The sequence below is a fragment of the Calypte anna genome, chromosome 1 (genome assembly GCF_003957555.1).
Source record: "Calypte anna isolate BGI_N300 chromosome 1, bCalAnn1_v1.p, whole genome shotgun sequence".
NCBI lineage: Eukaryota > Metazoa > Chordata > Aves > Apodiformes > Trochilidae > Calypte > Calypte anna.
In genome coordinates, this window is record NC_044244.1 from 182,305,122 (window position 1) to 182,332,752 (window position 27,631).

Sequence of the window (27,631 nt, forward strand, 5' to 3'; positions counted from 1 at the left end):
TGTTTTTATCTTATGTAGGAATTCCTCCTCATATTGATACACATTCTGCTTTTGAGGATGAAATTATCTCTCTCAGTTTAGGAGCCGAGGTAAAAATATTTGTATGTGTTTTGATGGTGCTTTACTGAAAACTGTTGTTATTATTTTGTTCAATGCAAGTTAATTTGATTTTCCAGGGTGTTTGTTCACACTCTTCTGAGTTTAGTATCAAGCTTATAAGGTACTGTTATATGTGAATTAAATAATTAACTGCAATGAGATGTCACTGGAAGATTTACCCATGATTCCTTATTTTTGAATCTTAGCATCCAGATCTCCATCAACCTTCCTCCGTTTTCTGTTCATCTTTGAAAGGGCATCACTCCTGCTTATGCTTCTACTTCCATTTTTTCCCATGTCATCCCCTGTTCCTTCTGGTCTGCATAAACCTTACATTATTTTCATACTCAATACATTTACATAAGGCTAATGCAGATATGTTACTTTTAGAAGGTCCAGTCAGAGTCTGGACATTGCTGATGTAGAGATGGTAGAGAGACAGACTTGATCTCATGAGCTTCCAACATACACAGATGATGTTGGCAAGGAGTGGGAAGAGAAATGAAAGAAAGGTGGGGTAGCACAAAGTTGTGTAGCATATTACATGTAGGACTGAAAACAGTCTAATCATCTAGTCTCAGTACTCTAACTAGTGTATTTACTTTTACTCTGTTTGGATTAAAATTCCCATCCATGGTTTACAAATTTAGCAATACTTTTTCTGTCTAAAGGACCACTGCAGCAAATCTTTGCTTCTTGGCCTTCTCACCTTCCCACACGTTTCTCAAGATTGTATTCGACACACCTGCAGAGTGTGGTTCCAGGGCAGTTTGGGGCTTTTTGTGATGGCAGAGTTACATGTATTGCTGTGAATTCTCCTGGTAGTGGATAACTAGAAGCTTAACAAGACTGAAAACTAGTTATCACAGTGGGTAATAAAGGTTTTGATGTTTGACTCTTTCAGTTGAAAAGCTATGAATGCTGTGTGAGAATGAGCTGATCTGCTACTTGCTTGTTCTGGCAGTAGTGTGTAGGTGACACAGATGTGTTCTTCTTGAGTTGTATGTGTTTTGCCAATAGCATTCTCCATTGCCAGACAACTTTGATTATTGTTGTCAGTGTGTCTTAATGTTTAGACTGAGAGGAACATGTCTGGATATTCTGAGCACTGACATTTTTTAATTGTTAGTTTTGGGTCTGGCATTAACTTCCACAACCTTTCTTCTTACAAGCTGTGTATGTAGTGGATATGGAGCTTCTGGGACTAGGGGTGAGTCTAAGGAAGGAGAGCTTTTAAAGATAATGTGGCAATGGCATGTCTGTGTTCTTGGTAGCTTGATAAGGGTGTGTCAGTGTTGCCAGTGCTCTCAGCCTGATCATTGATGTGGTTTTCCACACTCTTAAAAGCATCCACTTGAGTAGGAATGTCTGGGATTAGTTGTGAGGGCAGTATGTGGAGTGGCAGTAGCATTCTTACTACTTTTGCTTTGGAATGTACCAGTCCTGGGGCTGCTTTGCCTTATCACAGAGACAGTGTGTTCTCCTCTGCTCAGCTGCAGTGTTGTCTTGAACAGTGCCAACACCTCTGTGCTAGGTATCTTCAGAGAAGCAGCCAGACTTGAGATGTTTCTCAATATTTCAGGCATAGGCATTAGATAAAATCTGCTAGATAGATCTCAAGTTTCAGTTCCTTTTCCTAATGGGCCATTAATGCACTTTTCAGGTGCAGAAAATGAAAGCACATGTGCAGTAAACAGTGGCCCATGAAATGCTGCGTTATTTAATGGCTTTTTTTTTTTCTGCTACTTTTACAACTTTTTCTTATATCTTTGTGTTTTTGTGAACTTAGCTCTTCATCTGATTTCAAAATATAAATATTTTTGCAGTAATCATGCAGTAATACATGAGTTGGCTCTTTTTGGAATGAAGTCCCCTACTCCATTCCCATCACAGTTTGTCATGTACAAAATTAAATAAACACTCTGATAATAAAGGATCTGAGTTTCATATAGAGCAGTAAACTTTGGAATCTATCTTTTCTTCCTGTTCTTCTCTCTGTAGTGTACCTTTTTATTTTCCCACCTGAATAAATTAGGCTATAATATAATGGAAAGCATACATAAACAAAGTAATTTCTTTTGTCCTTTCTTTATTCTCCTAACAGTAAATGCACACATTTAAATGAAAAGTGCCATAAAGAGAGAATCTTGCAGGCCAGCTGGTTCTGTGTCCTATTTCAGAAGGAAAGCAGTGTAAGCCCCAGTATCAGCCCACAGTGCCACATATCTAACTGTGCTTCGTGCCACTGACTTCTTCAATGATATCTTGCAACTTAAGTTACAGTCTTAACAGTCTTTTTCTCAGTGGCAAGTGGGTTTATCCAGTAATAAAGCCCTTTGCACTATTATTAGATGAATTGTAATTCTAACTTAATTCTGAAAGCTTGATTCATGTTGAAAAAGGAATAGTTATTGGCATTTATGTTAATTTTAAATTTTACGCATCTTGAGAAGAAAGTAAGGGCATGAATCCACACTGCATTTGTCTTGCATCAGAGAACCTACAGTAATTTCTTATGCTTGTGAGAAATGAGGTGGAGATGTAGGAATGAGATTGACTTCCCTGTCTCTGTCACATGGAACAGGGAAGTTAACAAGAGAGGTTAAACTTGGTTTGACACACAAAAATCTCAGTATTACTTTGTACTTCTGTGTAGCTTATAAAAAACAGTAAATAGTTTGAGGGCAAAGCAAGCAGTGAAACATGTGATGTGTCTTCTCCCACAATACTCCAGGATTAGTGAAGATGTTCTCTGTTTTTGACCCATTCCATTGGCATTTTCTGCGTAATGGAGACTTCCACAATGTCCTGTGAGCTTGTAATGATACTATATAAATCACCACATTTGTCCTTTCTTTATAGGAGCTGATAAAATGCAAATATTAATGAATATAATTTTCAATGTTGTCTTGTTGAATAGAGTAATTCAGAAAAAACTTCACTTCAGAAATTGTCATGGTAGGAGAAAAAGGGACAGGTGATGAAACTGGTTCAGAGTGATTTTTATTAAGCTTAATGGCAAACCATATGTCCTGTGTCCATGAATTTGAACAAAGTATTGCAAAACAGGGAACAGTACCTTTTGTTGAAAATTCTCTGTATTTAGTTGAGGTAGGTGTTATTTCCAGAGCTTCCATTTGGTGTCTCTAAAGATACGTAATTTTGCAGTATTTCATCTTAGGAGCCTGGCCAAGTTTACAGATGTCTCAAAAGAATCCTAGTTAAACCCTTTGTCAAATTTCCTTTTTCAGGTTTGCAGCAGAAACTTGAACAACATTGAGATTTCTGTTCTTCCACTTTCCCTAATTTGTCACGTTACATGCTATCATGTAAGCCTTGATTCATTAGAATTTTAGAAACACAGAGGTAGCATTTCTGTAATAAGCTACATAGTGCTAGGAGAATATCCAACCCATAAAAGAATTTTCCCTTCTTGGCTGCAGATTTTACCCCCTGTAACCCAGCTAGTGACACCCTACAGTTCCTCATCAGCTCTGCCTTGTTCTGCCCACTGCACCATGCCAGAGAATGAAGCACAGTCATAGTTTTCTTGTATGTTGTGTTGGCACCAAATCACTATTTATGTTTCTGTCTCATTTTCCTAATAGCCAGCCCTGATTGTGAAAGCCCCAGGCTTGTAATTCCCTTCTCCATAGCTTCTGCTTTTCATCCTTAAGTGCTTTACTCTGCTTGCTGTCCCTGTGCCCTGGCCTGGCAAAAGGTTGGTAAAAACACAGAGCTGCTGTGAGGCTCTGGCTGGGCCCCTGACCAAGTGTCTGGGAAAGAAAAGCTTCAGGGTTTTGAGTCACATTTCTGTCTTAAGGTTAAAAAGTGGGGCTGTGTGTGGATCATCCTTGAGCTCTGCTTCACTTCTGTTCGTCTGAACACATACTCATCTTGTCCTTAGCCTGCAGCTATTAAGTGCCTATTCTATAAAAAAAAGCTCTGATTCTCTTAAGCCTTGAAAGTAGAGCAGTGTTACAAAGAAAACTCCATTGGGCCTTTTGAAGTCTGTATGACTGATGATCATCCTAGAAGTGGTAGGATGAGGTACCCTGCTATTGCTAATCTCCTAGGCTGATAATTGACCAGTTTTTCCTGCGCTTTTGCTTCTTATATGTTGATCTATTTCTATTATGTCTTGGTTAACAAACAGAAGTCTGTAGCTGCTGTAGCAGCAGCTGTTTCTGTAATAGCTGCTCGAGAGATTTTATCAGAAGCCTTTAGAAAGTCTAGATTGTACCCAGCCTCTGGCAGTTAACACCTGTTTCATCTTCATGTGCTCACTAACAAGGTAGGCAAGCACTTTACTTTTATTAACTCTGTGGTCCCATTCTTATTTTATTTATCTTGGTTATTTTATTTATCTTGCTGACTCAGTTTAATTTACTGTTTACATTGGCATTGCTTTATTTTTCTTCTAAGGGAAGGCAGAAAGCATCTTAAATGCTTAAGCAGTTACTCTGGTAGTGGCTATACAAAAATACCAAAGTTTTCCCTTCATCTGTGCTAGCAGCATGATTGCATCAGGTGGAATAGTAGTAATAGCAATTAATATTTTAAAAGTGTTTGGATTGGCAGAAGCAGTCTCTTGACCCAAATGGAAGACATTAATTTTAATCACTGCAATGGAAGGCTGAGTTCAGAAGTTACTTTAAGTGAGTCTGATGGGATTCCTGAATCTCGATTTGTGCTTTTCAGATCTGTGAGACAGGTTTTTTTGAGCTGTACCCTTCTTAGAGTCATGGGTTTTATTAGTTCTGAAAGGTGGAAACTCAAAGGGACTGTATTTATAATTGTATATCAGATTTAGTTGGTTTGCTAAATTTAAGGTGATATTTCATTTTTGAAAACTACTGAAGAGCTCCATGTGAAAGTTGTTCTGAGCACCACAAGTTAAATGTGACAGACTTCATAAATCTGTCTCTCCTCTTTGCATTTACTGTGTACAAATATGTTGTGTGTTTCTTTCTATGTCATATAAGGTACTGAGCTTGGATCAAATACAAAACCCATCAAAATCAAGAGAACTTTCTTCTGATGTAATTGGACATCAAATAAGCCCTCTGAGATAAGGAACAAAGCCTGCAGCCCTTTATGGGAATATTTATGAATGTCTTATTGTTTGCAGTTTTTTGGCAAAAGGTGAAATTTTGGTTAACATACCATTCTGAGCTTTTATTTTTGTCCTGGATTCTCTTCTCTATTTGCATGCAGGATGCTGTTCACACATCAACTTATCCTGCTAATGTTTCCACCTGATCAGTTACATTAACCTTTGTAAGGCTCTTGAAAGCCCAGCTCTCATGTAAATTGTTCTGAGGGAACCTGTCCCGCAGTACCTAGTTACCTCCTTCCACAGCCTTGATTGTTTACAGGCTAATGCCTCTTTTAGCCAAAGGTAAGAACAGGAAGACAACCCACTGTGTACTGCTAATGCAGACAAGTATTTATTTCTCAAGTGCAGTAGGAATCTGCTAACTAGTCTTGATTTGCACTGAGGTGCTACAAGAAGAGCATTTGGACAGAATTGCCCAGAAGCATGATACTTGCCTTGTTTCTCTAGAATCTGTGTGGCAATAATTTGTTGAAAAACAAGACAGCATGGAGTTCTTACCTTCTCCCCCACCTCCTTAGCTACTTGGGAGGAATAAAATCAAAACTTAGCTATAATGGCACCTATATATTCAAGTTTTGTATATATAAATATCCCTTTTTTCTCTCCTCTTACATATTGGTGAGACGCTATAGTTTCTGGTACCTCTTTATAACATTTGTCTCTGTGGTGAGTCTCCAAGGTCTGACTGCTAAATAATGAAGGAAAACTTTGTCATATCCTTTACCAACTTGATTCTGCTTTAACAGAACCTGCTGAGGGGCCAGTACTTGTGAAACAGCTCTGCAGAGCTTTATTTCCTGTCTCCCTTTTGTTGCAATCATGCCTTCCTTCCTCTACACAGAAGAATTAAGCTTGTCATCTACTGTGCCTTTCCATAAAGCTGTTCCCCACCATACCAGGCCTAATGATCCCTGGCTAGAATCCTACACGGAGGGAGGAAGAACAATCTGTAGTTGATTGCTGTGGGATCTCTGATCTGCAGAATATGCTGTGACTTGCTGAGATATTTCTCCTGGGTATGCTAGAGTGGAAAGTTGACTGACTCCATTCTGTGTATCAGGTTTATGCTTTCTTGCACATGATCCATTATTTTCATAGAATCATTGGGTGGTTTGTGTTGGAGGGGACCCTAAAGATCATCTAGTCCACACCCTGTGCATTTACAAGGACAACTCCCACCAGACCAGGTTGCTTAAAGTCCCATCCAGCCTGGCCTTGAACACTGCCAGGGAGGGTGCATCTACTACTTCTTGGGCAACCTGTTTCACTGTTGCACTACCCTCACAGTGAAGAATTTCTTCCTAATGTCTAACCTAAATCTAACCTCTCCCAGCTTAAAACTATTACCTCTTGTCATATTGCTAAATGCTGCCTTTGTGAAAAGTCCTTCCTTGGCTCTCCTCTAGGCCCCTTCTTGTCTTCTCTAGGCTGAACGAACCTAACTCTTCTCAGCCTGTCTTCCTAGGAGAGGTTCTCCAGCCCTCTGACCATCTTTATGGCCTTCCTCTGGACTTGCTCCAACAGCTCCATGTTCTTCTTGTGTTGATGGCTCCAGAACTGGACACAGTACTTCAGGTGGGGTCTCACAAGAGTAGAGTAGAGGTGAAGAATCACCTCCCCTGACCTGCTGGCCACACTTCTTTTGATTCAGCCCAGGATGCAGTTTGCTTTCTGGTCTGCAGGCACACATTGCTAGTTCATCTTCTCCTCAACCAATACCCCAATCCTTTTCCTCAGGCCTTTTCTCAATCCATTCTCTACCCAACCTGTGTTTGTGCTTGGGACTGCAGTGACCCATGTGCAGGACCTTGCACTTAACCTTATTGAACGTTATGAAGTTTGCACAGACCCACCTCTCAAGCTTGTCAGGGTCGTTCTGAATGGCCTCCTTTCCCTCCAGCATATTGGCCACACCACACAGCTTGGTGTTGTCAGCAAACTGCTGAGGGTACACTCAGTTTTTCTGTCCGTGTCTGTGACAAAGATGTTAAACAGCACTGGCTCCAGTACCCAGCCTTACTGGTTTCCTTTTGGATGTTGAACTATTGACCACTACTCTTTCAGTGTGACCATCCAAACAATTCCTTATCCACCAAGTGGTCCACCCATTAAATACATATCTTTCCACTTTAGAAACCAAGATGCCATTCAGAACAGTGTCAAACTCTGCACAAGTCCAGGTAGATGATGTCATCTGCTCTCCCCTTGTCCACTGATGCTGTGACCCCGTCATAAGAAGCCACCAAATTTGCCAGGCATGATTTGCCCTTGCTGAAGCCATCCTGCTTGTTTCCAATCTCCCTCATGTTTTCCATGTGCCTTAACAGAGCCTTCAGAAGGATCTGTTCCATAATCTTGCCAGGCACAGAGGTGAGGCTGATTGGGCTGTGGTTCTTTTCTCCTGGTCTTCCTTTTTTCCTTGCTGAGAGGGGAGGCAGAGCCGTGGCTCCTTCTGGTTTGTAGCATTTTGCAAATTCCCAGTCAGCTAATTGCTCTTTTTAGCATCTATATTTTCTTTGAGTCATCGGTGTTGGAAAGGGATGTGGGAAGAATGTCCTCATTGTCTCCTGAACTTCTCTGGGCAGTTGCATCAACACTGTGTCTGAGGTGAATGTGGAAAGAGAGAGATAAAGGAAGTTGCCATTGGGAGGAATTTCAAAATTAAATCCACTCCATGTCACATGGGAAAAATACATAGAGATGCTGTGAAAAATGTCACATAGTTCATAATCACACCACAATCCTACTGTGAATAAAACATTTGTAGTCTGCAGTAGGGCTTACGGTTTTATGACTGTGGTCAGAGCTGCTAAATAATGAAGGAAAACTTCGTCATATCCTTTACCAACTTCATTCTGTTTTAGCAGAACCTGTTGTCTCTAGGCTATTTGCTTTTTCTGTAGTGTACTTATTTTGTATGCTGTGGCAGCATCGTTTCATTTCCAATTCTCAGACGTCTGGCTGCTACAGCTTTACTGTGACACACAAATACAGATACTGAATTTTCCTGTGGAAAAAAATGTACTCTATAAAAATGTCTTGATATGGCATGGTTATTGCTAGAGATTTCTAATTGGTTTTCCTGTGGCTGGAAATACATAGATAAATTATTTTTCAACATTTTTTTCTACTATGCACAATATTATTCTTTTTAATCTAAACTCCTCTCTTGTTCCACTTAACTCCCCCATGTTCCTTTCACTGTGATACATGAACTACTTTTCAGCAGTGGTGGGGTGAATTAATTGTTTAAATATGAAATAGCTTTTTATTCCTGTGGAAAATAACTGTAATAAATAAATATCTGTAATAAAACTGTAATAGAAGAAAACCAGCAGAGCATTTAAATTTTACATTCCAATTAATAGTTTTACAGCTGAAATTGGTTTTGAGTCACATTTTGGATTTGCAGTCTTGAAATACAGGTCAATATTTTTATAGAAACTTCTGTATTGTTAAAGTAGTTACTAATTTCTTTATTTTTAGAAATAATTTTTAATTCTGTGGGAGGTTTATCAGTGGAAGTTGTTTTAATCCTCATGTTATTTTTAGAAGATCAGTACTTGGTGCATGAAATGGAATCCTGGTGTCTGCCACAAATTAACAGCAAACAGACTGAATTCTTAGAGCATTTAAAAGTCATTATCTTTAGCTGTTGCATTTCAGCCTTACTTCAGTTCTGGAATTAAAAAAAAAAAAAAGTTAATTTCATTAGCCAGTGATGTCATCTCTATAGTCATAGGAGCCTATTTTAAGACTGTGGCAAATATCATGTAGAAATGAGAAGTAGTCAGTCAATAATAATCACAAGTAGTCTATAAGCAGAAAGAAGCTCAGCTGGGTGAGCTCCTGCTGTGGTGTATTGTCTCTTTTGGCTTTCAAGTGGACTTACAACACCAGGGGCTGTAACAAGTGGGGTTTGAAGTCTGTCAGCATTTATATTATCTTTACAAATCTCAGCTTTTTGCACATTGCAGTGTTCTGATTCTGTTTTTCTTTCCAGCTACACTGAGTTTCAGATGGAATTTCTCTATAGAGCTCTTGTTTCAGAAGGGTTGATTCTGGAAATATTGAGAAACTGGCAATTTAAAGCAGCTGAAAGCATGCTGCAGCCAGAGCTGTCAAACCTGTGCTGCTGGTACACTTGGGAGATTCTGAATCAAGGCAGGGAGAGGTGTGTGTTCTTAGCAAAGAGGAAGGTGTGTATGCAGCCTCTTGGGGCAGTGCAGGGGCCATGCAGGTGAAGCTCAGGTCTGTTTGGGCAGCAGAAGAATGGTTGGAAGGAACCAAGGCTGGTGGTGCACCTGAAAGCAGTGAAAACTGAACACTGTAAGGTGTCCTTGTTCCTCCTCTCACTGTTCCAGTGTACATCTCCCTGCAGGGTGTGTGTTCATGCAAGCCATTGTAAATTCAGGGCTCTATGCTGAGGCCTTGGTAGAGCCCTGTTGTATAACTTTTGGCTGCATAATGTGAAGACACTCTGTAAGCTAATGAAGCCAATAGAGGGAATAAGAGAAGAGATTAGATTGCTTGTGATGAAAAGCAGCAGTGTTGGAATACTGCCTATGCAACCATAAACAAGTGGTTTTCCTTTTTGATTGTTCTACCTGCTTTAAAGTAATAAGTGTATTTCAGATTTGTGATGCTTCTGTGGGACAAAACATAGCAATTGATAGAACAGTTTCCTTCAAATGATTTTAAAGAAGTCTTTCTGTGTCATGCTGTGTTTTGAATTGTACTTTATGGCAACAAGAAGATGGGGCTTCTGCAATTTTTTTTTTTTTAAGATTTATATGCTTTTGTCTGCTAAGGAATGATGTTTCTTTATGTCTTTAGGCCATTTCTGTGAATTTATGCCCAGATCTTTGTTCCTCAGTAGATTTCCCTTATACAGTAAACATAGAGGATTAAGAAATAGGCCTCATGGTAGTTTATATATAAGTAGATTAAAAAAGTGTGTGTTGTCAGCTCTTGTGAGGTATGATGCAAGAATTAGCTCAGGAAGGCACAGTCTGCATGTCTTGTATTTTGGCAATTGTTTATTATTTCAGTAGTCTCTGGGGTAGTTGTTAGGTAGAGTTGTAAGAAGGGCAGGTTGACTTTTGTTGTAAACTCATAATTTCATCCCTTTGAATTACAGAGACTCAGCACTGGACTATTTGCATGCTACTTTTTGAGTTTGTAAGGGTCAAAATGATAGTGATAGTATATCTTGAACCAAATGGCTGTTCCTGCCCTATGACTTAGAGTTAGCCTGGATTCCTGTACTACAGCATTACAAGCAGAAAACAAAGACCTGCAGAAGAGTGTGCAGTCTGATGAACAACCCCAATGTTTGCAGAGAGTAAGAAGAAGTGGTTTTCCAGTATGCAGGTTGATGAACCTGCAGCCTTTTTTACCCATGCCTTGAAATACCCTGAACCTGTAAGGACTTGACTATTACACCACAGCAGTGGCACACTAGTACAGGGTGCAAGTGTATGTACCATATGTAGGTACATACACTTGAATGTAGGTATTTCAGGTCCTTTTTCCTGGAAATGACCTACCTACTGTAGGTAGGTGTTTCTTATTCCACATTTGGCAGCATTACTCAGACAAGGCCTGTGTGGAGATTTCAGGCACAGTTCCTTACACTACTTCTGTTGTAGAAAACTTGCAATTAGAGTTAATAAGGGTTGATGACAGGATGATAAATTTGCAGGAAGGGTAGTATGGAAATAAAATTATGGGTGAAGAGAGTCCTGCTACATGTATTTGCAACCTTGATAACATGGGAATTTCTGATAATTGTGTATTTCTGCAGGTTTATATCAGTGATTAAAAAAGATGATACATTCTTTTTGAACCCTGAAGTGTTTCCTTTTCTACTTAGGTATTGAAAATCTCTTGAAATTGCAAGTTTTTAAATGTGTGAAAGGAATACAGATGTGCCAGAGCACCACACAGACATATGTGCAAATCAGAATCCTGTAAATATTGTCATAGAATGGCTTGGGTTGGAAGGGACCTTAAAAATCATTCTTGCATATAGAGTTGTACTCATTATTTACAGCTGCATCTGTGTTGTAAGGACTCTTACAGTGGTTTCTTGGTAGATATTAGATACAGCATTAAACATGTAAATCAGGATTATTTCCTTTCAGAACATAAAGTAACAGATGAAGTGCAATTCTGAGGAGATGCATTTGAGGATGCGGAGCTGCTTGTGACGTCTGGGCCTGAAATCTAGAGCAGATGGAGCTCTCTGGGGACCACTCGGATCAGGATGCATAAGAGCCCTCTTGTGCTCTTCCATTGAACTGTGCTCTGCTAGAGAGAAAGTGATAAAATCTTGGAAATTTCCTGTCCTTTGAAAAGGAAAATTGAATTATTTCACGCATTTGGGGCACATTCTACCCTACTGTAGGTGGATGCAATTTCCTGTATCATAAAATCATAGAGTGGTGTGGGTTGGAAGGGATATTAAAGATCATTTAGTTTCAGCCTTCCTGCCAAAAGCAGGGACACTTTCCACTAGACATAGAGCTCAAAGCTCCATCCAGATTGACCTGGAACAGTTCCTGGGATGGGGTATCCACAACCTCCCTGGACAATTTTTTCCAGATTCTCTCCACCTAAGGACTAAATAATTTCTTCCTAATATCTAATTTAAATCTAACCTCTTCCAGCTTAAAACAATTACCCCTTGTACTATTTCTATATACCCTTGTGAAAAGTTCCTCCCTCCCTGGCTCTCCTGTAGGCCTCTTCATGTACTGGAAGGCCACTATAAGGTCTCCCTGGAGTCTTCTCTAGGCTGAATGATCCTAACTCTTCTCAGCCTGTCTTCCTGGGAGAGGTTCTCCAGCCCTCTGATCATCTTTGTGGCCTTCCTCTGGACTTGCTCCAACAGCTCCATGTTCTTCTTGTGTTGATGGCTCCAGAACTGGACACAGTACTTCAGGTAGGGTCTCACAAGGGTGGAGTAGAGAATCCCCTCCCCTGACCTGCTGGCCACGCTTCTTTTGATTAATTCCAGGTTGCAGTTTGCTTTCTGGGCTCATGCTGATCTTCTCCTCAACCAACACTCCCAACTCCTTTTCCTCAGGCCTTTTCTCAGTCCATTCTCTGCCCAACCTGTATTTGTGCTTGGGACTGCAGTGACCCATGTGTAGGACCTTGCATTTGGCCATGTTGAACTTCATGAGGTTGGCATGGGCCCACCTCTCCAGCCAGTCATGGTCCCTCTGGATGGCCTTCCTCCAGCATATTGGCCACACCACACAGCTTGGTGTTGTCAGTTTAGTAGCACCCATAGATGGGAGAGAAGACATATGACTGAAAGAATGAAAAATATTGCAGAGAAGGTTAAGTCACTAAAAGAATTCAAATTAAGACTAACAGCATTAGCCTCTTACTTTCTGTGTTTTGAAAGAGTTTAAGCTAAGAGCTAGGGAGGCAATTTATTAAAGGATGAAAATAAAATTTTAGTAAAATTGAATAAACAAGTTTTTTCAGAAACTTGCTTGAGTTTTCATGTCTGGATTCACAAAAGGACATGAATGTGATATACTGAGGTTAGACAGCATTTTTGAAATAGGAGAAATATATACTTGTGGTGACAGGGAGAGATAACAAGTGGAAATGCATCTCTTGCCTTTTGTTGTAGGAACTGGAAGTCTTTTCACGTAAGAGTCCATTATTCAGCATTGAGTTTTAGTGCAACAAATGAACTGGGAAGTTAGAAAAGTCACAGGCTATGACCTTACATATGAAAAGAACTTCATACTTTCAGAGTTAGTAGGAAATGGCATATTTGATGGGTAGTATTTAATGGATTAGGCTTGTTGTGTTCTTCTTTTGGTCTGGCTGTTCAGTCAGGAAGATTAAACAGTAAGCCTGGATTTATACAAAGGCTTTTGAAACAAAGAACAGTCAACTTAAGAAGACATACGAGTGAAGCATAAAAATTTGTAGCAACAGGGACAGATCTTGGAGTGGGAACAACAGCAGTCAAAAGTTGGTGGGATGCTGCCAGAACCATGACCAGGATCCCAGCCTCTGCTGAGGCTGGGCAGAGCAGCCACCCCTTTGGACACTGTGAGGTGACAGCTGTGGAGGCACCTGTGGAGGCACCTGTGTGTGATCCTGGGGGGCCTTTGTCACTGGTGTGTGCGTGGGGAGCACCCACATTTCACAGGGGTGTGTGAGAGGTAGGGAAGGCCCCATTGCCAGGAGTGGGGTGAGTGCTGGTGGCTCATGTGGTCTCTGAGGGGAGGATGTGATTATGGCTGCACATTGAGGGATTAGAGCTTTGGGGGATTAGTTATGAAGGCTATTTTGTAAGCATCTAGTGCTGTGGTTTGTCTGTTTTGGTGATGCTTTTGTTCAGTGTATAGCTCACTAATTGCTTGCTATTTATATGTTAATAAATCAATAAACTACTTTTACTCTGTTTTGATTTAAACCACAGGAGTTGAGCACTTTTTCCTGTTACAGTCATACTCAAAGGTGGAGCCAAATATTTCCAGAAGGTAATGGAGTTATGGCTTTAGGATTAGTTCATATGACAAGTGTCCTCAAAAGGCAAGGCAGTGCTTGGTTCCCTTCAGCTGATGCTTCCCCTCCCTTTTTCACAATCACTTGTGCTGTCTCCTAAGAAGTATCACACTTCACTGTTTTGTGCTTGTCCTGGTTTGGGCCAGGATAGAACTAATTTTCTGTCTTGTATTTTTTCTCTCAGCTGAGTCTCTACCAAGTAGCTGCACTTGCTGAAATTAACAGCAAATTTCTCAGCCAGTGTCTGCTTCTAAGACTGATAATGCTTGATGTTTATAGTTAGAGCTGGAGAATGGTCTGCAGGACCAAGGCCACTGCTCAGTTCTGAGGAACATCTTGTGCTCCAGAGAGAGAAAGGAAGTAAAGGGGTCACACCTGCAACCCTCCTTCAGGGAGGAGAGAACAAGACAGGTGACCAAAATGGTCAACACATCCCATACACATCATACCCTGTATCATGAGGGTCAGTCCCCTTCCCTTCAGTCCTTCTTCACCTCTTTCTGCTGTTTTTGCCATCCTGGGAGGATTCCATCCGCTCATCTGTCTGTGGTCCCAATCCTTGCCTGAATCCCTGTCTTCCTGCCTCCAGCTCCCAACTGCTGCTGACCCCAGGAGCCCAGCCAGGACTTTCCCAGGGCTGTCCTGCAGCCTTGGTGGTGATGTGAGCATTACTGGGGGGAAAGAGGAGAGGAACATGGTACTATTTTTCTGTATATTTGTATATATTTAATTATTTTTCCTTTTTTATCATTACTGTTTCATTAAAGCTGTGTAGTCTAGTTTCCAACTCATAAGGCTCTCTTCCTTATTCTCTCTCCTTTTTTTATTAGGGAGGGGAGGGGGATTAATAGAGGGCATCTGTCATTCAGTTTAATTGCCAGCCCAGTGTTAAACTGTGACAGTGCTATAAAAAATTCCAGGCTGGGGTATGTTGCAACACAGTTCTCCTAAGACTTAGGTACCTTAAACTGTAAAGAATAATTATACTTCTGGGCATACTTCCAAGCAGTGTGGACCTGAGGCATTGTGGGTCATTTGGCCTCAGGGCTGGAGATTCTCTCTAATCACCTTTTGTTTAGAAATGTAGGTGTAGGGTGGCTGCATATCAGCACTGCAGTTACTCTTCAGTGGCAGTTGTCAGTAATGAGGTACAGTAGAGGAGTTAATGGCAGATCTCAACTCTTTTGCTTGATGGTGTGCTGGTTCAAACACTTCTAATAACTTGATTAGTTGGTGAATCTCAAGAGATGCATCCCTGGGTGCAAAAAACGAGGGGTGTGTATTCTAGCTGTGTCAAGACCTGCGGAGGATTGAAAGCTCCTTCTTCCTACAGGCTTTTGCTTGGAAACTGCAGCAGTTTTCTTCTTGTGCACTACCTGAATCTTGTAAACAGAGTACAGACAACAAGTAAATTTGTACCATGGAGTCAGTGGTATATGTAACAGCTCGGAGAGATACTGGTATTCTGTTCAGTGGATGCACTCTGCTCCGTGGGGTTATCAAGAAAATCATAGCAAGATGAGGCCTCAGAGAGAAAAGAATGAAATACTGTCCATATATTGAAACAATTTTTAACGTTCTTATCCCAGACCTCATTTAAGTAGAAAAAATATATAGATACTTAAAATGTCACAGAGAATTGGGGAGTTAGTAATGCATTGCATGGATGGGAAATGGAGTAAAATTTTTGAAGAAAGAAAACCTAGGGTATATATTGTCTGACTAACATCACTATAGTGCTTCAGTAGATAGCAAGAGATGGTATGCTTTGACCTAGATCTGATATGGGGGAGGCCTGTGCATGTATTGAGACTTTTTGAGGCAAACAGTACTGAAATATTTAATCATCATGATTCTCAGTGTTTTCATTTTCTAAAGTATGGCTAGAGACTATTGATATAGGTTGTAAATATCAGCATAGCTTTTAGGAGATAAATTTCCTATGCCATGTGCTATTTGGAGAATATAATCTCATTCTCTTTCCCTTTAAAATTCAGCATTTTTCTGAACTCCAAAATATGGAGTTTAGCATGTTTTTTGCAGTGAAAGGCACTGTATATTACGGATTGATTGCCTCAGTCCTGTGCAAGCCAGCAGGCTCCTGTCTCTACATAGAGCCCTACTGTGTTGTTCAGGCTCCACATGTGGGCTTTAAACCTCTCTCTTTTTCATCTGTTCTACATGTGGGAAACTGCTCTGTAGGCTGATAATGTATCTTTGCTCTCTGAAACTCAGTAAATAATGTCAGAGATTTGAGAAGCATTCCACTTTGTACTTCTTATAGCTTTAGAGTTTGTTTTCTCTAAGGTAGTCTATTAACAGCAAACAGAAATTGCAACAGAGACAAAGCTTAGAAAAACAAAGTTGTCATTCCACACTGTAGCTGTGAAATCCTTATTGAGGCTGTCCTTATTGCCCCGTTGCATTATTTCAACTCTGTCTTTGGATCATTACTTATTTGATAAACAGTCATTCACCTCTATCCTCCTGCTCCTTCACCAACTGCAGCACCACTGGACTGGGAGGTGCTGCTGAGATCTCATTTCCTGAGGAGTTAAAGAAACTTACTTTCTTCCTGTTTTCTTTTAAAATAGATTCTTTTCTATCCTTTTGTATTTTTCTGTATTTTATGCCACATGCACAATGCTTGTGGTGTGGGTGCCACTTTGCTTTGATATTTAGCCATCCTTGAAAGCTTTACTGTTTCATGGGCTTCTTTGTCATGAGCACTCTACCTTAAACAACCTAGCATCATGCCAAGATATTTAAATCCACAAGTAGGTATTATTAGCTGTTTGTTTCTTTCCAAGTTTTTTTCTGAATATATCGAGACACACTTCTACAGTACTACAAAGAAACAAAGTAAAAGTTGTGTAAGATCAGAGCATCCACTGTTTTTAATTTCTATGTAATACCTGGATGATGCGTCATGAGCTAGCTGGAAATTTGATCTTTATTGACTCTGCCAATAGAGAAAAAAGAAAATAGGTAAACCCAAAAATAGTAATTGGAAATAGCTCCTGTGGAGTAAAGCTGTCATGAAAGAGATTGATTCAGCAGTGGCACAGTTGCTTTATTGATTGTGAGTCCTTAGTAAATTAAAAAGAGGACCGAGTGCGTTAATCTTTTGTGTATGTGTGTGTGCACCAGTGACAATTTTGAATGTTCTGCCAGGATAAAGACACATATAGAAGTGTGGGAATGTTATCTACTTCAGTCAGTAATAGGCTTTTCAGAGATAAGAATAGAATTCTTCAAAAACCCTTCTGGGTTAAATGTTCTTTACTGTACTGTAGACAAAAGAATAGAAGAAATACAATTGCTTCGTTTCTTAAGCATTTGGGTGCAGTTATTCTAGATAAAGGAATGAAGCATAGCAATTGCACTAATTTTCTTCAAATGTTCACAGCGTGGTCCTTAAATTTTATTCTCTGCCTGAACTGCAATTGTAAATTGTTGTTAATAGGAAAAAGTGCAAAACTTTAATATACTCTAGCTGAGGAACTCTGTTTCATAATATAGAGTCAATTTTACATTTGGATTTTTTAGTTTTCCAGTTACTGCTTATTACTTAATGTCATTGCCCATTTGCACGTAGGTTAATCCTTTATTTATATTTTCCTCCTCAAATCATCATGGCTTGTCATAAGGATGAAATATGTTTAGAAGGAAAGCAGCCACACTGTGAGATGATAGTGCAGAAGCTTTTCCTCTACAGAAAAAGTGAGGAGCAGGGACAGAGCTGGGATCCAGTGCTGGTGGGGAGTAGATTTGCCAGATGTTACGTAGATAATCTGCTTTTCAGCAGATAGCTAGATAGCTGCATCTTTCTAGAGGCTTGCACCTAGTTGTACTTTATGGGCTTGTTTCCCTATCAGATCTGTGAAGACATTGTGTTTTTTCCTTCTTCATCCCATGCTTGTCTGAGGATACATAAAATAATTTGCTAAGTGCAAGGGAATCAGTGTACTAGCAAGTGGCTGTCATTCATCTATTTGTGTAGCTTTTGAAGTGTTTCATAATCATTAATCAGAGCTTACAGATAGGCTTTATTCCTGTTCCCTCATATCTCTCTTCCCCTTTCAGCTCCACTGCTTGTCACCCTTGTAATTTCTTGCCTTAAATTTAGATAGCTCAGCAGGAGAAGCTGTGTCACTCTGTGTGGGTGGTACTACAACATAAATAATTCTTTTCCTAAAAATGTAAATGTCCTTATAGTTTGCTTCAATGTGCACAACATTAAATAGTAAATGTTGTAGGGGGTAATTTGTAGTGCTTAAAAGTCTTGCTTATTCAGTCTCTGTCTTGCTGTTTTTTTGTGACTGATCATTGCACCGTGTCCTCTTTGTTAAAAGCATCTGTAGCAGAAGCAGAACTACTTAATTTGTTTTGTTCTGGCATGCTGTAGTAAGTCTGGTTTTTAAATTGCATACTTAGTGTGTTACAAATCAGGTGGCAACACTTCCCTGGTGCTAATTCTCCAGTGTAGCTGGAAGCTCTGACTTAATAGTTTTTGACCCCTTTTTTCTTTAGGTAAACATTCTGTAACTCATTTGGCTTGCTTAAATGGCCTGCTCCTTATTTTCCACAGCAAGAGTTTCTCTCATTTGGGAAATGTAAAAGGATAACATTCCTATTCCAAGCAGAAGCAAAATGCAGGACTGCCATCTGGGCTGTGAAATTGGAATAAAGCTGAAAGTGTTACCTCAATAGATTGGCATGGCTAGAAGCCAGGTAGCAAATAATGAAGATGGTCTAGTAGTTGGCAGGTTAGTCAGGATCTTGGGAGACTGTGTTCTTGTTGAGCTGTAAACCTCCACGAATGTGGGCAAGTTGGAAAGAATTTCTCTCTTCTACTACAGGTTATCTAAATGTTATCTACTCTGATACATAATTGTCTTGGCTCAATCTGCAGTGAATTTATAGACACTTCCAGAGGGTATAGGGTCATTCCACATCACCTAGCACTACAGTTTAGACTAGGATGACTTATTTTCTGGGGATGCTTGTCTATTTCTGCCTAGACTTCACAAAAAGGCAGTAGCTGACTGCATTAGCCCAGGCTACCTAACTTTCAGATGCCTAAATTGCAACAAATGAGTCCTCTCCTACTCTTATGTATTTGCCTTTGGTTGAGGGGTAGTAATCCTTTCGTACCTCACAGATACAGAGTTTAAATAGTGCTAACATATTATCACAAACAAAGCTATAATTGTGAAAAGACAATAAATATCTATATATTTAGTATTTTAATTATATATGCACACATATATTTTTGACCTTCTTAGTGTTTTGAAAGCAGTCCTGAAAGGGAGGGATTTTAAGGATACAGACCCTAGAGGTTTTTAGCATCCCTGGGAAATAGGTAGCTGTTTCATGGCAATATTCTGATTAACACATTGAAGAGGCAAAGCTAGGACTTGAGAATACCTGGCATGTATATGAAGCTTTGCAAGTCATGCTTATTCATGGTGGCTGGTTTTGTTTCTTTTCAGATTGTGATGGATTTCAAGCACCCTGATGGCCATACAGTGGCAATTATGCTGCCCCGATGCAGTTTATTGGTGATGGCGGGAGAGTCCAGATACCTGTGGACACATGGGTAAGTGTAAGAGTCCCTGCACTGCTGATAATTGATGACTAATATATATTGCTTGCTTGCTTTGTGAATGACATTCTGCTTTGTAAATTGCTCTGAAAGAAATCAGGTCAAATTTTATAATTATTGTACAGATTCACTCTGCTCAAATGCTTCTCAGGTTAAATTGAAAAAAGTCAGGGATTTTAGGAAGCTAATTGCCAGTCTCTGAGATGCAGTTTCCTGCTGGTGTTGTAAGTGAAGTTTTGCTTGGAAATCACTCTCACATCTTCAGTGTAAAAGTCCTCATTACTCTGAGCTGGCAAAGAATTGATTGTAGTGCAATTAGCTTCATCATTTCACTTCTCTCTTTTCAGCCCACAGCTTTTCCCATCAAATCATATATGCCAAAGAGAAGGGCTTGTTTGAAAGAGTGACTTTCCCTGCACAGAGGGCATGAGAGTGATAAAGGGAAGTATCCCTTCTGATCTTTAGAGAGACTTTAACTACTGATAGGGCTTCGTTGTACTGAGCAAGTTTGTGATCCTGGAAAGGAGATTGCTTGTAATGTCTTGAGGCTTTGTTTATTGTAGAGTATAATATATTATACATGCTTTTTAAATCATGCACTACCGGAGACACTTGAAATAGGAGAGCTGAAATTGGCAAAAAGGCTAAAACCTTGGCAAGCTCTGAGAGTGACAGTAGTGCACTTCAGGAGAATATGGAAACCCTCACATTGGGCAGAAATGCTCATGGTAAATGTTTCTTCTTTCATTTGACCCAAGCTGTCACTGGCTAGAGCAACCAGTTGGAGAGACTAATTACATTCTGTATAAATTAAACACCAAATCCTTTTATTGGCAGAACATTTTTTGTCTTAATTTACTGCTTAATTTGTATTATGAAGAAGGGTGAATATGAACTCCCCAATGGCCTTTACATAGTTCATTTTTATAGTGCTCATATAGTACCTGTATATTCCCTCATTAAATTAAATAGTTGTAAAAAGCAGCTGGTGCTTCTGATGTGCATCACTACAAAAGCCCATGGGAGTAAAGTTTTTCTTTTTGTTATACAAGACTGAACACAGATACCAGCGTTACAAGCTTCTTGTTCTGCCCTGTCAAAAAGTGTCAGTCATTTTTTGGAAAGGCTGTCTGCAGCCTCAGGGAACAGTGTGGTTTCCATGTCATTGATGTTGCTGACCCCATGGGACAGCCCCCATTTCCAGGCATAAGGCAGGAGAAGGGAAGAAGGGATGGGCCTTGCTGAGGCCTCTGGCTGTCTTCACCACCGCTTTTTCTTAGGCCCCCAGCTCTGCTCTTTCCAAGCTAGCCCTGGACAACCATATTCCCAGGAGACTGAAGGGTGCACACAGGGCACTTGCAGTACCTGCCAGCAGGCATTCAGGTTGGGGTAGCATACCTGCCTAACAAGGACTGGAATGAGACTGTTACTTAACTCAGTTGTACCTTCAAGTGATGGTTGTCTTTTGAGAACAACTGAACCACTGACATAAGTTATGTTTGACATGAAGATCCCAGATCCTTCTACTCAAGTGTAAGTTATTCCTTGTCCTAGTGCTTGTTCAACTTTACTAAAAATAGTTTTTCTGTATATTTTTAAAAGCAGTAGTTGGTCAATATGCTCAACTGGAGTAAGCTTTCTGTCTTGCTAGTGGAGCATAGTAGTGTCATCAACAAAATTAATCATTCAGTGAACAAGTGTAGTTAAGTCACTTGCATACATAACATCAGAATGTATTTAAGATCATATTTGATGCCTTTTATCTACTTTTCAAAATTCAAATTAGCAGAAGGTTCAGTTTTGGAATCATTCTGGAAATGTTTTCAATGTTGTGTATACTTAGATGCCAAGGGAATTGGAGACTTTATTTTGACTCTGTTAGCAAAGTACATGGGAAAATTTTTATGTTGTGTCCTCTCTGAAAGATAAACATAGGATTAAGAAATAAGCCCTACAGTGTCATCAAGAAGGGCAAAAGATTTTTTTGTCTCTTTCTGTCTCACAGATGAAAGTAAAATTACAGGTTTTCTGATGAGGTTCATTTGCATGTTCCTTGTGATGAAGTTCACTTTTAGTTAGGTAACCTGGCCAAACACCATTCTTGTAGCAACACTGTAGCAGTAAAACAACTTTGTGACAATCAAGAAGATGTGCAGCATTTATTTTGGCAATGGGAATCCTGTTTTTTGCCCAGCTATTATCTAGAGTTTTTGCTTGTAGTAAAGACAAAAGGAAACTATGTAGTTTGAAACTAGAATTTTGAAAAAGAATGGCTCTTTCTGGAAATATTAGCTGCTATGCTTGGCTTAGTGCTGCAAGTCCAAAAGAAAATCAAATACGTAATCTGCAAATTTGGGATTTTAAGTTCTCCTGTCCAGGGAGTATTGGGCATTCTCAGTTGATTATTTCATCGTAGTTTCATTATCTCCCATGAACAAGGCAATTCTTTATTAGATCTCTTTATTAGATCTCCTTTCTAGAGCTGCCTTTGCTAGATTTCCATTCTTTGGGTTACTTCATGTCTCCTTTTTGCAACAGCTATATGAAGCATCACTGTGCTGCCTCCTGGTTTCTAGGTTGAAGGGAGCTGCATGTTTTCGCCCTGTGACTGGATTAGAGATCAGCTTTCCTGTGGCTGAGAAGGGGACATACAGCAAAGTACAGGAATGCTGGTCAGGTATTGGAGTTGTTCTTGCATAAGTACAGGCACTCCTCAACAGCTTCGTGTGACCGGCAAAAAAAATCTAGTAGAAATCCAAGATGAGGCTGAATGCTCTGCTTTATTTAAAACATCTAAGACACATTTTGTCCCCTTTTGTCTTAACCAAGGAGTGTTAAACTCAATATGGATATCAGTTTTATACTGAGAGTTAGTGAAGTACTTTGAAGTCAGCAGCTCCAAAGGGGCTTCACTAAGAGGCCAATTCTTTAGGTTTTTTATTATTTTTTTTTCTTGAGGAAATTTCTGCATTAATCTCCTTGATAGCCAAGTTCAGGAAGTGTTTCAGTGTGAGAGCAACAGCTCTGAAGTGCTAAGCTATTTTCCTGAAGAGATTCCTTTTTGTTCCATGTGTATCTTTGTAAGCGATGGGAAGCTTGATGTGGGTGCAGCTCTTTCTCTTCTCTCATGTAGTGTTTTGCATTTTTCTTTCTCATTTTTCCCTTCTGAACTTTGAGAGAGATCCATTTGTAGAGTTATTAAAAATTCTTAGATTTGGTACTTTTTCATTCTGTAAACTTCTTCATAACATTATTCAAAACTTCTATTACCCTAAGAAAGTTCCAAAGAACTTATATATTATGAATGGTTTTGTGTTCCATTGAGACCTTTTCCAAATCCAGAAGTAGCTTAAGAAACTCTGCTCCCTATTTGCTTGATTGATAGAAAGATTTTAATCAATAAAGGTCTAGAGCAGAGTTTCTCCCTTTAGACATTTTAGTGAATCTCTAAAGTGCTATGTTCTTTGCATCTTCTATTGACAATAAATGGAAAAGCAATTCTGTGGCAAAGCAGAATTTGTTGGAGAGGACCATTTGTCACAAGAAACTTCAATCTGCTGATGCATAGTTCATCCAATTTTATGCTGTTATACCCCCTAGTCATGATTTTTAGTATTGTGTTTTATCTTTAAAAGATATTTTCTAATATTAAAAAAATTAAGTACTAAAAAAAAACCAATCAAACTTTGTGGAGGGAAAGAAAAGGAAGGGAAGTAAATGTAATTACTTTCAATTAAATAACATTTTGATAATCACCATAGCTCTATGAGTCGGCTCTTTTTTCCTCTGAAATTGCAGAAATTAATAACTGAGATGCAGCAGTACATTGAATAGCATATTGTAGTCACACTTGTCACAGTATGTGAATTGCCTTCTTACAAGGATGGATTTTTTTCTGATGTAAATTGAATCATTCTTTTTAATCTCATTTTATTTTAGGATTACACCCCGAAAATATGATGTCATTCAAGCATCTGAACTTGGGCAAAAAGTTGGAACAATCATTGCTGATGTCAGAGACCTAACGCTCAATCGAAGAGAAACAAGGACATCTTTTACATTCAGAAAAGTGAGGAGGAGCCCTTGCAACTGCAGTAAGTGTCTTGAGGTGATTTCCAAGTAAAATTTATCACCAATAATAAGCAGGTTTTTTTTTTTTTGTTTTTTTTTGTAGCCTACCTAGTTATCCCATTGGGTAGTTTTGGCAGTCCTGGTTGCCATTCCTGAATGGCTCAGGGTTAGGCATACTGTAGAGTTTGCATGGATTTCATCTGTGTCTTTGCTGAAGTTTTTCTATACAGGAAGACATTCGGCTTGCTCCAGAGCCAGGCAAGTAATGTGGAATCTTGCATTTCATCAGGAGCTCACGTGCCAGAATGCTGAAACAGAATAGAAGTAGCTACAGTTCTTCAGGTTCCTGTCAGTTTTGTTTGGTTTTTATTTGAATGGGACTGTAATTCTGTGAAAATAAGTACATTACAGAAGAAGCAGTGGTCAGATCTTTAGTGTTAGGGCCATGCAAGTGCCTTAGGACAGTACAGATGATAATAGATAGGTGATGATGAATAGATGATGAATCTAGATGAATAGATAATGATTACATGGGATTGAAGTCCATTTGTACCCTTAGAAAAAAATTTCAGAGGCTATCATGATCTTTGATATTAGAGACACTGTCTAAGTTTTGAAAACAAACCTTGTAAACACAGCAGGATGAATGATTGCTGCACACAGCCTCTAGTGCACACGAGCAGGTTGCATGCTTTAACATCATCAAACACTTCTGCAGTTTGAGCTGCATCTCAGTTTTTAAAAGGGAAAGGAGGAATGGAGCATTTTTTTAAATTTAAAATTTAATTCCTAATTTTATTTTGCTAAATAAGTTTAGCTAACAAAGAATAACCTTTAAAAATTTCACTGTTTTTTTTTTATCTGTTGCTATATCTAGTTTACCCATCTGTTTGTGACAGCCAGAAAGGACAGCAAAGGCAGATACAACCTTCATTTCCCCACAGTGAGGTGGAGGCCTTGAAGCTGGAACAAGAATATGTCCACAATGTGTATGAAGAGATTGCCACACACTTCAGCAGTACCAGGCATAGCCCATGGCCCCAGATTGTAGAGTTTCTCAGATCCCTACCAAAAGGGTCGATTGTGGCTGATGTTGGTTGTGGTAATGGGAAATATCTGGGCATCAACAAGGATTTGTACATGGTAAGTACTAGCTACTGTCATTTGTTTTCATTGGTAAAAGTGTTTATTCCATTTTGCAGTTACAGCATGTTGGAGCTTCAGTTGTGGGAAGATTGCCAAGAGCAGAAAGCTTTTTCCTAATCCAAGATCAATTACCAGTTGTGTTAGGTTTCCACATCCACTCACTGTGTGTGTTACCCTGTTCTTTTTTCAAAGCCAGTTTTGCTTTGCAGGTTGAAATGTGATCATAAAACATAGTAATGAGTGCAGTGGATTAAAAAATTTTAACAGATGCTTTAGCCTTTTGTGGTTGTTGTTGAATAAACTTATTAGAAGGGAAAATGGTTGAGCAGTTTTAATGCTTCCAACAAGTTTTTCACTTGGCTGGTGGGTAGGGAATGCAATGTACACATCCCTGAAGTCTCCATGGGCAGTACTACTTTTCATACATCCTCCTCAGTTCCCTTTGCCCTGAGGGTGTGAATGATGTCATGTTTGGCTGTCCCAGCTCTGACTCTATGGCCAGGCTCAGTAAATATGCCTACATAAAATTAGTGGGGGAGTTTCAGCTTCAGCACAGAGTTCTGGCCCTTCTCTCCCTTCCTTTTCTTTACTTTTAGACAGTTCTGACATCATTCTTGCTGATAATCTCATCACCTTTCCTGTCTCACAGTCTGTACTTTGCTCAATTTTACTTCTCTCCTTTCCTATCGGGGAGACATGAAACACATACAAATATGAACCAAGGTCTAATTTTTATTGCAAATATTTCAAAGATTTTTTTTCAAGGGTCAAGTTTCCTGTTGTTTTTACTGAAAAGAAATCCTTCTGAGAGGTGTACATTATGTTATCTGCTCTTCTCTGTTCCAGATTTGTGTGATTCTCTCATATGCTTGTACTGTGAAACACTTAGAAATCCATCAGACTTGAAAACTTCTATGTAGGGCAAAATATTCATTAATAATAATAGAAGTCAGACTTGTTTGTCTGTTACAGGAGTTTCTGTACTGCTATTTGTATTGAGCTATAAAACATAAGTTGTTATTTACAGCCCTGTGTTAGTAATAGATTTGTTTCCATTACTGTTCTTATAAGCTAGAACAAAATCAACTGATTTATGAGTAGGCATGTTTATGCCTGACTGCTGTAGCCTGAAAATAATTATTAATATTCAGTACTTTTCAGTCATTCATTTCTAACTTCTGTAAGAAAATTGAGCAAACTGAGTAAGTGAGGAGAAAAGTTTATCAGGGTACCATGAAGGTCACTTGGTCCTGGAATAAATTTGGTAGATTGTTGCTGTGTAGGTTTGTGGAAAGCTTTAAGGCAAAATATCTGCAAGATGCTGTGTTGAGAACTTGCCAGCAGCAGTTTATTTTCTGGAGCCCACAGTTAAGCAAGTAGGGAAAGAAAGATCACATAACCACTGGCAGTCAAATGAAAGCCCCTCTCGTCTCTTACTTTAGGAGTTAACCTCATTTCATATGTGTCTGCAGGAGATCCAAAGTGTGAACAGTAACAGTGAAAGGGAGGGAACTTTTAAGGACACAGATGAGGCAGTTGAAAAAAAGAATCTTGTTCAATTACCCTCCTTTGATGTTGTTTCCTACTAATGACAACTACTTCTTCTTGGTTGGAGCTATAGACTGTAGACTTTGCATTTCCTTGTTTTCATCTCCAAGCTAGCAGAGTCTCAGGAGGCTGGATGTGACTTCTTCTTCCTACTGTATTTATGTCAGCCAAAGTGTGGTTAAGGAAAATATGGTGTATATTGTATTTACAGATGTTTTAAACTTTTGACAAGTTATCTCAAAAAGACTAAGAAAACTAAGATACAGTAGTTTATACTATGGGTGTGTTGTTACACTGGTTTGGACACAAAGAAAAGTAGGACTGTGAAATTAGGAGGTTTTTAGGAGTTGGGTTGAGCACTGTCACTACAGCCATGTAGCTTGATGTGTTTTGACTCAGAAATACTGAAAATCTGAGGCTAGCATTTTCTGAAGGCAAATGATGTGCTCTGAAGGTTACTGTACACTTTTGGATAAGGCACTTTAAGTAGCAGCACTAATGGTACATCAAAGGTAAGGAAGCTCTCTTGGTGGTTTTAATCTTCAGGCACTGTCTGAAAATGTCTCCACTGTGGCCTGTGCTGTTGCATTTGCTTCCTTTTCTTTGGATGATTACACACAGCCTTACTTGAGTATGGTTGTGTGACAGTGAGATGCATGAGAGTCAAGCTATGCTCAGTGAAAATAACAGTGCTGTAATGGCTGCATTATTCTGACAAAGTGAAGGAGCAGCAATTTCATGAGAAACAGAAATTCAGCTTGAGATTGTTTGAGCAAGAGATGGTATCCAAGTCTCATGTAGCTAGGACAAAGACTGGAGAAAGGTTGAATTTACTGAATTCCAGATTACTCTTTCTTTCTCGCCTGGCTTTTTTATTGCTTGAATGAAAGCAAAAGAGAGAAGTGGTATTAGGGGTGTTTTATTTTTTGCACAGTGCCTTCCCCTCACAACCTCATTTGGGGAATTATTTTAACAGTTTATATGCTTTTAAGGACAATACTGATATTTGTTAAGCAGGGCTCTTATGTTTATGGAATGCTATGTTTCAGCCTTGCCCATCCCCCATCACCACAAGGGTTTCATTTCAGAGCCAGTTGACATCATTGCAATGTATCTCATCAATTTTTATGAGCTTTAGATCTCTCTCTGGGTTTCCAGTGTTCAGGTAGGTGTGGTGATGTGTAAATCCCCACAGAAATGTTCAGCATCCTCATGTGGCTAGGGTCTGGGTGAAAGACATTGAAGCCTTTCAGTTTTGTGGTTTTACACTTTTAATTGAACTTATAGGGTCCTGGGAAATCCAGTAACAACTAAAAATGCCATTGTGTAGGTATTTGTTTCTTTATATATCTAAAGAAATTATTCTGCTTACCAGAATACTAGTGCTAAGAAGGAAAAAAGTATGGCAATGTGGAACCCCAAATAACATGTAGTGCACATTATTTAAAGCTAATCAGTAATGTTGTTTATATTCCACATAACCTTGTGAGACACCCTTT

At 39.4% G+C, this 27,631-nt stretch overlaps 1 protein-coding gene across 2 annotated transcripts in view; it reads left to right on the forward strand.

Annotated features, from left to right (window-relative positions):
• The window catches only part of ALKBH8 (alkB homolog 8, tRNA methyltransferase), a 48,516-nt gene that overhangs the window by 14,091 nt on the left and 6,794 nt on the right, over positions 1-27,631 (forward strand). For both annotated transcript variants that reach the window (XM_030455406.1, XM_030455411.1), the window contains exons 7-10: positions 19-89; positions 19,255-19,361; positions 23,307-23,461; positions 24,316-24,581. In XM_030455406.1, coding sequence (XP_030311266.1) covers positions 19-89; positions 19,255-19,361; positions 23,307-23,461; positions 24,316-24,581 — 599 coding nt within the window. The remainder of the gene's footprint in view (positions 1-18; positions 90-19,254; positions 19,362-23,306; positions 23,462-24,315; positions 24,582-27,631) is intronic.